The following is a 17,595-nucleotide window of genomic DNA, read 5'->3' as shown; positions in this document are numbered from 1 at the left end:
AATCATTATTTTCATTGTTATTCAATCAAGATAAACTATTATTTTTTAGTTCTACTAATTAAAATTAAAACTAGTGGGGTGGGTGGCATCGTGCCTTAAGGCAAATTGCTGGAACTTCCCGTACCGTAACGAAATGTTCGAGGAATAGTGAATTTTCAAATAGATTATTATAAATATTGTAACGCTGTCTAATATTCATAAAAATTATATAAACTGAACTGCAAAGATAAAATTATTTGATTAAATAATTGAAAATACAGAATTAAAAATAAAATCTGAATTATTTTCGATATACAAAAAAACTAAAAAAAAAAAAAAAAATGATACAATTTTTTTCCAAAATCAATTATTTTGTTAAAACAAGCTGAAAGTTCTTTGAATCATTCAAATCGGACGCTTCGTTCTTTTAAAAACTGCCATTTTTTGCACATTTAGCTATGTATCTCCGAAACCTCTGAACCTGCCTTTGCCAAATACTAATAGTCACTTCTCCCAATCATTACTAATTAAATGTTTTTCAAAAATTCGAACGTGATTCAATGAAACTGGACATCGGTTGAGCCGTTTTTTAGAATTAATAGAAAAATGTACAAATTTTCATCCCTTTCAGCAAAAAGTCGAAATCTATCGTGCTGATTAGTTTTGAGTAAATTCATGGTACTTGCTTTAATGTAAAATGCCACTAACAAACAGTTCTAAAACAATATTATTTCTATTATAAATTTTTGTTTCATAACATCATAATTTGATAGAGTAAAATATCAGCGTTTTTAAAAACCAAAGTGTTATTTCTAACTTGGGATTCTAGAAATAGGAATATTTTAAGTACTAAATAGTAAAAAATATAAATAAAATATTTACTATAATAAAAAGATTTTTAACTTCCCGTAGGGCAAGTTATAGTAATCGCAAAAAAATCAAAAATGAAATTTTTTATATATCTTTACGTTTCAGAGGTTTCTGAACATTTTGGCATACCTTAGAAAAAATGGATGTACGTGTGTGTGTGTGTGTGCGTATGTGCATGTATGTACGTGTGTGTATGTATGTGCGGATACAAATTTTCGTCGACGATTTCGGGAACACGGATCTACCGATTTGAATAATTCAAAAAACATTCGATTCGTATTGATAAGGAGACGTGCTTATTAGTTTTTAGCAAAGGCAGGTCTAGCCGTTCCGAAGATACGGGGCAAAAAGTGCTGAAAACGGTAACTAATAATTTTTGGTACGGGAAGTTCCAGCAATTTCCCTTAAGGCACGATGCCTTAATTGCCTTAAGAAAGAATTCCATTTACAGCTAGTTTATTCTCAATTTCAAACTTTACTACGTTTCTCAGTTGGAGCCAGTAAGATTACCGTCGCCTTGATCATAACATATCGCTCTACTCTGCACTATGTGGGCCCGTGGGCCTGATGAAAGAACGCAGGTCGCGTCGCAAGAGTTGCGGCGACGTATGCGGGCAAGGGTGACTCGTTCGCTTGACGGAATTCTCCGCGAAGCGAAGTGATCAGGGAACATATCCGAAATCTTTGAGCTGTTTGTTTAGCGAAGTCGTACACGTAACTTTTGTTTCAGATGTAGGTGGATATACAAAACTTTTATGTTCTTCTATAAAAATACATATCGTAGAATAGGTTTTAGATATTTGTTTCTAGATTTTTTACACGATCTAGGGAAAATAGTAAGTTTTTAGAGTTATTTCAGAAAAATTAGTAACATGTTTTCCAACATGAAATGATATTTATGTATATAAAATATATGAATTATATATATATTCCAAATTTAAAAAATAATTGATGGAGAATAGATGTTGCATTATGACACCATAGATGGTGTCATCGTTTATAATATATAATAAATGATAATATTATATAATTATTTTTATATTATTATATTGAATATTCTTTGCCTGTTGTCATATTAATAATTTACCTTAATTATTGTATTATTGTATATATTATCACCACTGATGATGTGAAGCGATTTTCATTATTTCCGTAAGCATAAATTAGCGCAATTAACAAAAAATATTACTTACTAATTATGATTGCTAATTTGATTAAGGGAAAATTTTCATTACTTTTAGAAAACCCAAGCGTAAATCAAAAATCTAATTAAAATATTTGACAGGGAGAAACGTAATAAGTGAGGCGAGTAAAAGAAATTTCCCCGACGACAGCAAAATTGGTTTGACAAAGTATATATATCGAAAAAAGCCCATCAGCTTAATTATTTTAATTCAATTATCGTGTTAAATATATATCCAACATTTATTGGATTACACTATTACAATTTTCAATTTCTTAACTTTTGAGTGAATAAAATAGTCAAAGTAGACTTGTTGTAAAATGAACCAATAAAATTTATTAATGACAATACTGCAACTTGTAATAAATTTGATTTTAAATAAATAGTTTAAATTATGTTTTTGATGATTTTTTATTGGAATTTTATATTACTTGTTAATGTCTACAAAAATCTAAAAAAATATAACAACTTTAATGTTATAAGTATAAATTTATTTCCATCAAAATCCTTTCTAAAAGAGATGCAACAAAAATAGATTGAAATAAGTATTACTATCTAAATATAAATTTTGTTTATCAACATTTAATTAACGTCCTGAATTTGTTGAAAAGTCACGAAATATTGATAAGCATATCATAATTCCAAATGAGTAATTCATTACCATATGTAATTTTAATGTAATATATTCAAAATGAATGATTGATATTTCGGTATAATGCAAGCATACATGAATATTCGATTAATTATATAAAGCACGCTTGCCTGAGCAATGAAAAGCTTAAAACCACAGAACAATAATTTACTAAATATAGGTATAAATTATATATATATATATATATATATATATATATATATATATGATACCTTATAATATATAATTTGTTATAAGTTAACAGTCATTATATAAATCAGTGATTCCCAAAGCAGTAGACATGGACCCCTAAGGGTCGACTTTCATCGATCCCTAAATATTTAGAGTGACCGAGTAAGCAATAAAAAATTTCGGGGTCTACGAAATGAAAATGCATTGCCATAGTAAATCTAGATACCAAAGATTTAATAGTTGTAAAATAATGATCTAACAAAAAAAGCAGACTGGATATTATTAACTGAGAGATGTAAAATTAAAGCTTAAAAGATCGTTGGTAAATATTGGTAAATAAACTTGGTTTTTCTTACTTTGTTTTTTTTATTATTTTAAATTCAATTAATAAATGTATATAAATAATATGTATTTTTACATTAAATATTTAACAACAAACTATAGTACAGTTAGAAATTTATTAAAAAAATGAAATCTAGTAAATAAGGGGTATGACATAGGTCAAGAAGCCCACAACACAAAAAAGTTTGGTAACCTCTGATATAATCGAACGTATTTCAATACATATGAAATATCTTCAAGATAATTTTGTTCTTAAAGCTAGTGAAAATTATTTAGCAAATCATTTGTTATTTATATATAAAAACTAATTTTCACTAGTGTGTACAAAATTTAACAAATCATCACAGTCAGATTTGAGAATATCAAAACTTGAAACATATATAGAAGACATAAATCAAAACTGATAAGTAATTAAGTTCTCCTCCGATTGCTAAAAGTCAGCATAGTCGTATATGAATACGTGCGTGACAAATGTCACAAAAACGTAAAATGTCGAAGAAACTTTGTGACATTGCTATTGAATTTGAAGTCCCGAAGTTATTACATAATGGAAATGGGTGCAGCAAAGCGGAACAGAGTGTCCACGAACGAGGGAGAGCCTCGGATGTGCTCAAAGAGCTTCCCGGTTGATTGGACGACGGCGGAGTCAGCCGAGATAACACAGCACAGCAGACCTCCGCTTGTACGTCGGTTCCGTGTCTCACATGGCTTATTACACTATTGTCATCCCAGGGATTGTTTTTGTGACATGGATTACAATACTCACTTCGGTTAAGAGATGAGATGGATGAAACTAATTTGAGCATTTTTTTGGAATGTTCTCTTGTCTACATATACTATATATAAATATATATATATATATATATATATATGTATATATATATATATCTTAATATATATAAATTTAGCGTCACACCTTACGTCCGCGATGGACGCCTAAAATACTGAACCGATTTAAAATTTGTTTTGCTCACCGTGTGCATATAGATCCCATTTAGGACATAGGATATATTAAAAGTTTCATTTTATAGCCGAAATATTATGTTTTTGGCAATTTCACGTGAATCGTATAATCACTTTGATCTTATCTAATAAGGCAAACGTTGGGTACAGTAGACTCTCTGCTGAGGCGTACGCAGCACTGAAACTGTACTAAAGAACATTTGTTCTATGATTATATTGTAATATTTGACTGCATCTGTTTATACCGCGTTTCTAAGTGAGTCTACTTGAAGATTATATATTATTATCTGCTAAATAAATTAATAAATAGTAGTGAAAATTATATATAAAATTAGTTGAATCTGGCGTTAAACAAATTAACACAGGAAAAGAAACAATATTTAAAATATATATTATTACTGCTAAGAAATATAGCACAAAATAAAATATCAATGAATGTAAGTTATATTAATTGCATACTATAGGTATGTGTAAACATATATTAATTATAAAAAATATACTATAAATGAGCATTTAACGCATAAATATTAGTCAATTTGCTGGGCATGCCACATAACAACATAATTTAGAAAAGTATTATCGGGTTTTACTTCGTAAATCAAAAATTAATGAATTAATCAAAAGCGCGGTAATTATATATCAAAATCTTGAAACTGTAAATGTGCTAATTGATATAAATAGAATCAGTTTCAGATTAGGTTGGTTCTTGCAAAGACTATTAATATTATCAATGAACATTTATATGTGACGTGCTTTGCAGTGGATAAACGATTCATATGTTTTTTGTTAGCTGCACTTTCACTTACATACCAATTTACAATCAATTAGTTATTTTCATACTGGACAAAACAACGTTTGCCGGGTCAGCTAGTATGCAAATATATATATATATATATATATATATATATATATATATCTCAATTGCAAACAACGCATTGAGCGAAAACGGTTAAATAGAGTAAAATCTCATTCACCTTATGTACTGGTCATTCCTTTTTCCAACTTGCAAATAGATACTACAATCTACAAATGTATTATATTGATGACTTTACGATTTGTTATCAAGTTTAAAATTATAATTTACGGAATTTAATTTTACAGTTTTCCATCATTACTTACATCAGTAATTCAATTACAGAACAAAAAGTAATTAGAATTTTGTTATCCCTGACGTCTACTACGTCTTGACCTATTTTCCATCAGCACAAGATCCTAACCGTTTATTGCATTTATCATCTAATTACCCTTTGTTTTTATAAAAAAATATTGCCAATTTGTTAAATTGAAGTTCAAATCCTAAATCTAATTATTAGGTACAACACAGAACAAACTCGCTAAAGGTCCAAGATTAAAATTCGCTTTCTCATTTAATACACTGGACTGGGTTTTATGCTATCAACAAATTGCCATTAAGTATTATACAATTATGAAATAAGAAATTGTATAAATCACTTAATATTTTCAATTGCTAATATAATAAAAAAACAGCATGCAATAAATTAAAATATTTATATACTTCTTAAATAATCAAAACAATTAAATTAAGTTGTATTGATAATCACGTATTATGTAATACATCACTTTTAGATAATTAACTTAATCCAGAAAAATTTAACTACAATTTAAAATTTGAAAAACTATACAAATAATTTTAAATAAAATTATATGAAGAGGTAGAAAAATAGAGAAATCGATAAAAAAGATCGGCTCATATTCAGTTTTTTTAAAAAAATTTTAATTATTTCAATTACTGATTTTGATATGACTATCATGATTTACGTATCTCAAAACGCTCTTCTGATTTTTAAAAATGAGATTGATTAATATCATATAAATCGTTCCTTTATTTTCCAAATCCACATCTCCTACTTGAAAATACTTTATCTAATAATAAAATCTTAATTAAATTATTATCTTTAAGTAAGATCTTTTGGAATAAAAGTTTTCAATCAATTCCTTGCAGAAATTTCTTATAATGCAGATATCAGAGATAATGCTAATTATTAGGACAAAGTTCTATATTTTAAATGAGATTTATGTCGAGAAAAATCTGAATCACTATTTATACCGAATTGGAAAAAATGTAGTTTTTCTAAAAATTGCTTCTTAAAAATTAATTAACTGTCTTTGGTACATTTTTTAATATTTGCAATTTATAATAATAACTGTATTTTTCATTCTTTGCAATAGTCTTGAAAAGAATGCATGAACTACATCAAATCTGCATTTATTATCTTTCAATGTAGAGTAATATATTCCACTTTGCATGTGCGATCAATGGGAACAAGTATATTCTAAAATAGAAAATATGCTCCAATATTTTACGATAGAAATATTTGACAGTGTGATTTGAATATGAGTGATGGAATATAAATCTAAATCAATCTTCCTATAAATATGACGGATTTTATTTTAATCTTTAGCACTTGAATATTTATAATGAGAGCCTAACTTCAAGACAGTTATTTTATTCACTGATGTAATGCTGAATCAGCTTTTCAAATTAGTGTCACATTATCTTTTGAACACTCTCATCCGAGTAAAAAAGCTTTGTAATAGGTATATTTTTATGAAAATGGCAAAATATTGCTATCATATTTATTATCTTAAAATAATTGTTGTTATCTTGAATAACAAAATATACTTTTGGTGTAGTTTTCTAAAAGTCATTATTTATATATATTCAAAAATTTATAATATTTACCATTACAACATATCATTCTACCTTACACGATTTATTTGATGATCTATTTTTGGTCATTAGAATATGAATATAAAGTTGTACTGCAATCACATATCCCAATAATTCCACCAAGTTCTACAATAACTTGAAAGATAGGAACAATTTTTTTGCCGGTAAAATATAAATATTATTTTCCCAAACTTGAAAATAAAAAGTTAATGATATAGATTATAAGAAAAATATTAAAAAATACAATTATTTATATTTTAATGGAAAGGTTGCACGATAAGTAACTTGTACATCGAATTCAATTATAGAAAATTACAATTGAAACTAATTGCATTTTAAAATTTTCTTCAAACATTATTCTAAATATATATCGAGAAAACAATATTCAATTAACATTCGAATGGAATATCAAGCGATCCCTACACAAAGTTTCGCTCGCGAAATGTCGTGCTATTCGCAAATATTGATGTCATCAAAATATCCTTTAAATAGTAACATAAGACTTAATATACAGCTATAAATAAAACATCAATGAAACGGCTCAATAAAATAAAAATACTGCCGATGACACAGAATAAGAACATCGCGTGAGCTATTAATTCCCTTCAGCGGGTGGATGTTCGAAAAATGGTAATATCTTTTGTATCACATTTTGGTATTTTGAGATGACCCATAAAATCTTATAAGACATTATATTGACTTTATGGTATTTTTTTCACACAACACATGGTTTAATGCAAGTATAAAAATGCTATTTAAAAAAATGATAAAGAATTTAATTTAAACATCGCTGGCGCTAGCACCATGTGCTGGTAGATACGTATGTATACTTTGAATAAAATCGAAGCAATCGTGCGCAAAAGTAGTCTTGGAATTTTATTTCGATTTCTGAAGTTTCGCCGGTATTATATGGAAAAGTTATAATGGAAAAATAATAGATGAAAAGACAAAAAATACTTTTATATTCAACCTCCCAGTTTTAGAAATGTGTAGGCCACATGGTGGTTGATTTACCACAATTATAAAGAAAAACTTAGCAGTAAACGAGTTCTTATTTAAGTTAATATTACAGTTGCCACATATATATGGGTATATATTTATATTATTACCTTATGTCGTTATAGCATTGTCATATAAATTTTCTGATTTTAATATTATTTTGTATAAAGCTTATAAAACCTACGAGTGTTTTTAAATATTTCTTTATTAAATTCATAATAAACACAATATCTTCTCGAAATCAAGATATTCATTTTCTAATAAAATATTTTCAAATAAAAATGTTATTGCTGCATGAAATTGAACATATAACGTTTATCACACTCGATAACTACAATATTATATACATATATATATATATATATATATATATATATACGTGTGTGTATATTATACCAAATATTCAAAGTGGCTCGTCAAATAAACAATAGTTATTCGCTTTATGAAATTTTACCACTAAATTGTTATCTTAAAAATAAACTTTTTATATTACGACAATAATTTATGAATAGGGAAATGAAAATGATAGGTAATATGAATGCGTCTTGAAATCAAATGCATGAATATAAAAATTGTTCTCAACTATGATTACGAAAAACATAAACGGAAAATAAAATATAATATAAAATAAAATGAAATAATATATATTAAAGAAATAAGTGATAAATAAAATGATGCTGCAAAATCTTTGATTAAATTTATATAGCAGGAGAAAATAAAATGAATGCTAGATGATGATGGCAAATAATGAATACTTTCTTATACTCTCATATATAATGTCGCCGGCATTATCTAAAATTATTTTACCTACAGCAAAAATACAATTAGCATAAAATTATTAATTCCTAGTTACAGCACATTGAAAACCCCATTCAAAATTAAAATTGGCTAATGCAGTAGTGGTTACAATTTTTAATATTAAAAAAATATATATATTTTAATCAGACAAAATAAACAATGCATAATATTTATCATCAAAAACCAGGAAAGTGAAAAATATTAAAATGAAAAAATGCAGGTAAAATTATTGGGAAAATACATTAAAGTCGGTACTAGTTCAATGTAATCTTACACGCAGACAAAATTTAATTTACTCCATACATGCTATTTTCATTATTAATTATTAATATCAATTTATTTTAACTAAGATTACTTATTGTAAAAATAATTGAAAAAATTGCAATGTTATGTGATCATTTATTTCTTATACAAACAAAAAAATTTAATGCTTTGGTATAATAAATCTATGCCAATGCACAGGATAATTAGTGCTGAAATGTTTTCGATTTGCAAATTTACATAATACTATCAATTATTTTAACAAAGTTTTTAAATAAATTATATAATTTTTTAAATTATAAACAAATTAACATTGACGTATTAATCGTAGAACTCGAGAACAACTTTTATGCACATGTACAGTAGAAGTATAATTACATTTATGCTAGAATAAATAGAGAATATTTTCAATTGCAATCTCGGAAATAATTATTCTGATTCTGAGCTCAATAATTTCAAACTTTCCGATATCATAAAGCAAACTTATATTTACTTAACTAATTGAGCAAATATGCACCCTATATCTTATGTTGACTCGACCGTAGTTCGATTTCGTAGAGAAACTACGAAGCTCAAGCTACGAAGATTCGAACCACACGGATGGGAAGATTCATCGTATTCACCAGCAGATGACACAATAAATTATAGAAGAAACAATTCAAATTATATATTATACTGAAATCAAGGTGTATAAAGCATAAATTACACGAAATATAACATATTTTGAGCGTGATAATATATCACACATAAATCATAACAGAAATGTGAAATGCGTTCCGATTCCATTACCTCGAATAATGGTTTCAGTCGAACAGGTTAGACCAAGGATCAACGTAGATGATAGAAATAAATAAAATTATAGAAGATATGAAAGAATAACAAATGTATATATGTACTTGAAATACTCATTGATAAGTTACATTTCAGCAAATATTATTGAAAGTTATATCAGAAAATATAAAGATTGTATTTTCAGGATCCATCGACAGTCATATTATCTTAGCAAGTTTAACTCAACAATTCTATCTTAAAAGAATTGTTTCTACCTAAATTAAAAACACTACTTGAATTTTACACAAAAAGTACTTACTTTTCACATTCATTATTTTGGCTGATGAATGTTTTAATTAAAATTCGAAAATTAATTCTTTGCGCTTATAGCTATAATAACACCCTCTAAATTTTATTTAAAATTGTCGCATTTTTATAAACTTATTTTCTAAATATAAGATATAGATCAAATAACATATAGAGTTCATCATACACCTATGTATAATAACTATGAATTTCGTATTTTTATTTTTAAAAATTTAATACATTTACTGAATTCCACATCTGACAAAATTTTATTAATATTTATTAATATCTCCTAATAAATAAATTCTAATAAAATATTGCGTCCAATGCGTTGTATATTATACTTAATTATTAAGTATAATATACAACGCATTGGACGCAATATTTTATTAGAGTTAAGTTAAATTAAGTCTTAATATCTGGTTATGAAGTTTATTTTTTATCAATAATAAATTATATAAGTTATACTGCCACAAAGGACGCTTATTAGAAGTGAGTTTTACCATTTAAAAAGCAAAAATTAAAAAACCTAATTGTGAAAAAGTTTTCCTTTTGTTATAGTGCTGGTGCAAAAGTTTTTATTCATTCAATTTATTATGAAGGGCAGTGTACAAAAAATTATTTCTGTAAAAAATTATGAGTACAACGTTGTACAACTAAGTGAGAAATTTAATATTTGCGAATATGGAAAATCCAATTTTATATACATAGAACGTAGTAAACCAATTTAAATTAATGTTCAAAAATTTCTAAATTAAATGAAATAAATTGTAGTATAATGTACGTAGTAAAAAAAACATCAGAAATTTTGTTTTTGTAAAAGATAACTAGAATATTACTTATTATTTAAATTAACAATAAAAATATATCATTCGACAACGTGATGGTAAACATAATATGCTTAACTTCAAAAATTTAGATAAATGCACTAAACACCAATATCATCAATTTATAAAATTATAATCAATTATGTTATGCATTATTCCAAATTAATCAAGATTAAAAATTAATCACAATTTCTAAAATTGTGATAATATTGAAAGATAAAAATGTAATATAAAATGTGATTGAAAAGGCAAAAACCCATTCACATTTACAGATAAAAAAAATAAATCTAAAAATGAGTTTCAACCATAAGGTTTTGAAATCAATTCATAATTAAGCAAGGTATGACCTGATGAACTAATAATGGTTATAAAATCATCCGACTGCAAATCATAAAAATGTTGTGTCTGAGAAATTAAGGTTAATTGGTGCAAATGATAAATAAAAAAAATATATTTAAAGCGGAATTTATCTTCAAATTTCATATAGCATTTCTCATTGCTCTATAATACTGTTTTCGCGTTAGCTATTTTAAATTGGATATTGTAACAGAAAACAAGAAGTGCAATTATATTTTGCAAAACTGTTACCAAGTAGACCATAGTCGGTTTTCGAAACAAATCGCAGACCACAATCTATCCATATCTGGGTATCGTTACAAAGGTGATAACGATAGACACGCATGTCAGATAGAAAAATAATTTGTTTTACACATATGGTGAACTGAGTGGTTTTGTTTATGAATTTATCATTACACTGACTATGACTTTTGAAGTCATAAACTATAAAATCTGTTAAAACCACAGATCAATATAGTGGAGCCATAGTGTACGCGCCCTGGTATGTCTCCAACGACACCAAGATCTAAACATCAAATATGTACAGAAGGTTAGCAAGGAGAAAAACATGAAATGTTACCGAAAAAACAAATGTCATCTAAACACCCCAATAAAAAATTTGCTAAAACAAGTTTTCATCAGAAGACTGAAAAGAAAGTGACCGCAAGATCTAATGATTTAACAGACAAGCAATATATTTATGTAAGGAAATTCCTCAATAAGGAAATTCCTAAACGCCATGTACCCAACAGCAAATAACCTCATTGTACCAAATGTTCAGATCGGTTATGAGAAATAAATGAAAAAAAATCTTCAATTTTGATAGAATAATGTTATCATCAAAATGTTCCGCATGGAGTGGATACAATATCTAGTTGTTCATGGAACAAATCTGGTACTTTATATTTACAAATAATATTCATGTAAAAATGTTACTATTTAGGAGGAACTTCAATTTTATATAAACTTATTGACAAATATATAAAATTGCAATATTTGAATTTTCTCTTCATTATCAAACTATCCAACACACTGATATATCCCAGATTCAAATATGCGCAAGATTTTCTATATCTTGTAACCATTTGCTATATGCTTCCATTTGATGGAGAGATAACATTAATCTTCATAAATGTTACTAAAAAGAAAAGAGTTTCCGCAAAACTTGGCTATATATATATGTAAATGTCTGGCAATATTCCCAAAATCTGTATTTAGTTTATTGTACACAAACTAATTTACACTTGTAAATTGATACAAAGTTTCAATTAAACTTTAATATTGCTATTTGTATGAAATATGAAATAAAATCCGCCTATCAAGTATCGCAAAGAAATTGCCTACAATGTCTGATCATGTACCTTATCAGACAACTAATTGGCAAACCTAAATAATAACCCAATAAAAAAGAACTTGAATAACAAGTATAAGGATTTGCTTAGCTATTAATGGTTGCTTTGATGAAAAAAATTCCTCGAAATAGTTTTATTTTTTAGAATATATATATATATATATATATATATATATATATATATATAATACAAAATCAAAAACTTATAGATTATAAGATAATCATAGTTAACTGACTTAAGAATAGTCTAAATTTTAACAAATAAATCTAGAAATTTCAAATAAAAGTTAGATACACTAGCCTCGTAAGCATATAATATTTATTATGAAAGCATTAAAAAATAGGGACAACTTATTTGCAGCTATAAATGAATAATTGTCTCTAATACTCTATTTTTACAAGGATAAGTATACTATGTATAGACTGTTTTGATTTAATTAAGCAATATCATTTATAGAGTTCCAAGTTTTATATTTTAATAAAATTTACTGTTTTCATAGCTTTACAATTTATTACGATAACATTTTAATAATCAGCTGTCGTAAATCATCGGATTTATTAAAGATTCCATCATGCTAACCGGTTGTAAATTTATGTTTGAATTAACTTGTTCAATCTGCGGTATTTTTATTGTATTGTGCTTACCTCTATCGCATTCTACCAAACATGACAGGATAATTAGAATTAAAGTACATCAATTACATTTCAAATAAGCACGAATAGACGCAACTAAATTTTTAGAATAACCACCCCGCGTGTTTTGCTTCCAGCCAGCGGCCGATTGCGGTTACTGATACTGAAAGCTCTGTAACTGTTAAATTGAAATATCGGTTGTACAAAATACAAATATCGCTAAAGGCACGCATTGCGTGTCTCCTGGGCGTTTTCAACCATTAATTAGACGAATTAATGAATATTAATCCCGACGCTTAAAAGGTTTTCAGAGTCAAAGCGTGCCCGCACCACACGCCTAGGGATGACAGATGGGAGATAAAAATCGAAGTTAGGGTTTTTTTTTTAAATTACAACATTAGATTTTGTTCAACCAAAGTTGGGATATCGAATCAAAACTAGTAATAGAATAAATATACTTATACTTCATGATCGCAATCATAATTAACATGTCAAATTATAGCTCCAAATCTCTATCATATCCAAAATAATCAACAACTTGAATTCTACCACATCATTCAATAAGAACATCTTGATGTTATTTAAAATTTAAATATTTTGTTAGAATGCATGAGGAACGAATGACGACCGCATAATTTTAAACAATTGATAAGCTTTATATAATTATTATAAACGATATTTGAATTACAAACGAAAAAAATAGAAAGCCCACAAAGTCCATAAAAATTGTAGTATAAGTATTTGTCAAATTGTAGCTCTACATGTTTGATATCCTAAACATTCCATGTCTTGAATCATATCATATTCTTCAAAATAGGTTTATCTCAATGTCATTCTAAATTCAAATACTATATTACAATGCAAAAGAAATCCAGACTTATTAATGGCATAACTTTAAAATTATTCACAAATAAAATTAGTAGATCCACAAGGTCCACTCTCCTCCTTTGAAAAGTTAATTAACATTTCCCTCATTTTTTATTTATTTATTTCCCGAATTACATAACCAATGTCTTAACGTAAACTATAAATTTACCCATAACTGTATGTTGAAATAGTATGTACATTGTATTTATTTTTAAAACCTCTAAGCAGATTTGTTTAGAAACATAATTATAATGTTTGTATAAAAAATCTACATAAACCCTCAATCACAAATAATACTTTTTACTTTTATAGAACAAAAAACCTTTACCGAATTGCTTATATTTATTGTACAATATTTTTTAATATACGACCTCAATGATATTCTGAAGTCTCAAGTATGGAAATCAATATGAAAGCTAAAACATATGTTATACATGTAGAAGTAGAAGCTCCTTTTCTTCGTAAAATCTGTACAAATATTAAATTTGCCAAGTTAATAAGTTCTATTTTATTTATTTAATCGGTTAATGAGTGTTGAACTACAGATTTTTTTTTTTGTAATTCTGCATTAGCAAGTTTATACTCACTAAATTGAATTTTATGAATATTTTCACAAAATAATTAATTAAATACAAATTTAAATAAAAATACTAATTAAAATAGATAATTGAATTTAAAGAAAAATTAAAAATTATACAGTATATAAACACATTAACACATCATAAGTTATGATCTGTTACATGTGTTTATATACTCTATAGTTTTTAATTTTTCTTATTTTTATATGTATTTTATATCCTTCTGTAGTATCCTTATATTGTATAATATGGAATCCATATAGTTATGATTCATAACTATATAGATTCCATATTATAGAGTATAAGGATACGTATATAGAGTTATAGAATTAGAAGAGATTTATCTCTAGTTATATCTATAGTTATGCCTTTGATTGCAAAATACCTAGCCTGCATTAACTTAGCAATAATAAATAGTTAAGCTAATGATTTAATAATAATTTCGATTATTTTTTCATTTTTCTCATCCCTATCTATTCACCAAGTTATAAAGACGCGTGATCTCTACAATGTCTAATTGCGACGCACAGTTGTAATAAATCAGAACGACACCCGTTTTGTACGTAATGTGACATAGTTACCTAAGAAGCAATTTCTTATCGAATAAATCATAAAAGACAATAACAGACAACCGGAAATTTCCACTAATGTCCTCCTGTGTGTAGGCCAGGTGCAAATTGCTTAGGGACAAAATTAATCATGGAGGTGTATGCCATGCGCGTGGATTTAGGCTGCTAATGTAGCTAATTTAATAATAAATAGGTGTACGTATGTCGAAATAGCACACTATTATAATATAATCATGCCATTAAATTTTAAAGACCGTTTAACCCTTTTCACTCGCGCATTGCAAAAATAACGCGTATTTTATTGCGACATCTGAGTGGAAAGGATTAAAATCAACGTAATATATTGCGATTTGTATTAAAACATATTTTTTTAAATGTATAATACATTGCGTCTAATTTTAAATGAATACAAATGGTGTGATAGTGTTATTATTAGTGATATATTTTAAGTATAAATTTCTCATTTTAGACCTTGGAATTTATCTAGTAAATTCTCAAAAACTTTTAAAAGATTTCGATGAACAATAATTGTAGAGAATCTTCGACGCCATTTAATAAAAATGAATTTTCATATATATATAAATATATATATATATATATATATATATATATGTATGTATAAATATACATGTACATATTAATAATAAGTTAACAAATACCACTTACTTGATCAACACCATTGGAGTTCTCGTCTTGTTCCAAAACATCGTTTTCAATTTGTTTAGTCTCCTGTCTGAAAATAAATACAAGTTTAATGATATCAGGTGATCGTTTAAATCTATTTTAAGAATTTTATACGATAATATGCCTTAGAAAAAATTCAAAAAATTCAAAACTCAACATAAAATACGTTCAATAATTATCTTTCTATTTATTCTAGAATTAATTAAATTTATAAATAAAAAATAACAAATAATGAATTACCTTATTATAAATTTATATTATTTATATAATACTTTACACTATATATTAATGTATAAATAACAAATAGTGTACTAGGTGTATATATATATTATATTGAAAATATATATAAATTATACTGTAAGGCATATTGAAAGTATTAAGATTAGGCAAATTAAGATCAGATTTAAGACAACATAATTATAATGCCATCTTTCTTTTATAACGCACTATGGCAAAGTTCATAAAATTTACAAATTACAATTAATTACAAAATACAAAGAATTTCGAAGCTAACAAAATGATATTAAAAATTCTTCAACATATTCTGATTATGTATACATGAAAGTTAGTTCATGTGGAAAATTTTAAATTAAATATTCTGCCAATATATAAAAAGCTTGCTTACATTTTTATTTGAAGAATGGAAAGAAAATTTAATCTTCACATTTATATGTGCAAGAAGTTAATCTCAGATTACACTTCAAAGGCATTATTAATCTTTTGTCCGTTCTTCGTTTAATTTTAATTCCAGGCGTAGTATATATCATATGGGATTGTATATTATGCACATATTACAGAGGTGTTGAAACATCCATGAGTTTAGATAAATATTAAATAGTAATAATTTATAGAAACATTACTAGAATTACCATAAATCTGGTCCATAATTTATAGAGCAGTAGCAAGTAAAACAATGGCGTTTAATATGAGGGTAATTAAATTATTTATGAAATATAATATAATATATTCTATGGGTCAAAGTGATCAATATGATGGTAAATAATTAAATGCAGTAAATGCACGTAGCTGCAACGATTAAATATATAAATTTTGGAACATCATATTATATATACTATACGTATATATTTTTATACAGGCTGTTATTTTAGTATATATTGATTGGCATTGGAAGAGGTACTGAATTGTATAATAATCAAAGATCTAGCCAACCATTTTAATCACATCAAACTGTTCTTGAAAATATTTTATAAAATCAAAATTTTCATGGTTGAAGATGCACCGAAAAACCAAAAACAAAACAAGTGCTCCAAGTGCTTCAATTGTTCATTTAAAAATCAATTTCGCACAAATTTGCGGGCATTTTAACACAATTTTTTTTAATGGTCATCGGTTACTTAAAATATTGGAAAACACGCTCAATCATACCAAATAATATGTCCCACAACATAAACGTTGTTAAATTGAACCACTCGATGTCATTTATATAGTTGACATTAATTACATATTTGGTTAATAGTGTAAAGAAAACTCTCAATCAACTCAATTTTCCATGTGTACATTCATTACATACACCTGTAACGTCGAAATATTACAAGCTACATAATTGGATTGAATTTTAGATCGCGTTTTGAATAACGTTAACGAGAATCACATAATAATAAAACATTAATATAAAGGCCTTGTTACAGCCGACGTATGAAAGTATTATGAAAGATTAAAACTATATGATAAAAATTTAATCGAGACGCATTACAAACTGATCATAAATAACACTCATCATGATAACATAAATTTCAAGTAAT

The 17,595-nt window shown here is 26.5% G+C and overlaps 1 protein-coding gene across 2 annotated transcripts in view; it reads right to left on the bottom strand.

Moving 5' to 3' along the window:
* LOC113368335 overlaps positions 1 to 17,595 on the bottom strand; it is a 148,901-nt gene that overhangs the window by 110,456 nt on the left and 20,850 nt on the right. For both annotated transcript variants that reach the window (XM_026609883.1, XM_026609884.1), the window contains exon 5: positions 15,815 to 15,881. In XM_026609883.1, coding sequence (XP_026465668.1) covers positions 15,815 to 15,881 — 67 coding nt within the window. The remainder of the gene's footprint in view (positions 1 to 15,814; positions 15,882 to 17,595) is intronic.

This window comes from Ctenocephalides felis, unplaced genomic scaffold, assembly GCF_003426905.1.
Source record: "Ctenocephalides felis isolate EL2017-DRISC unplaced genomic scaffold, ASM342690v1 CF-g0.4_SCAFFOLD_01170, whole genome shotgun sequence".
In the NCBI taxonomy this organism is placed as follows: Eukaryota; Metazoa; Arthropoda; class Insecta; order Siphonaptera; family Pulicidae; genus Ctenocephalides; species Ctenocephalides felis.
Note: the sequence above shows the minus strand (reverse complement) of the source record. Positions and strands in the feature narration are given on the sequence as shown.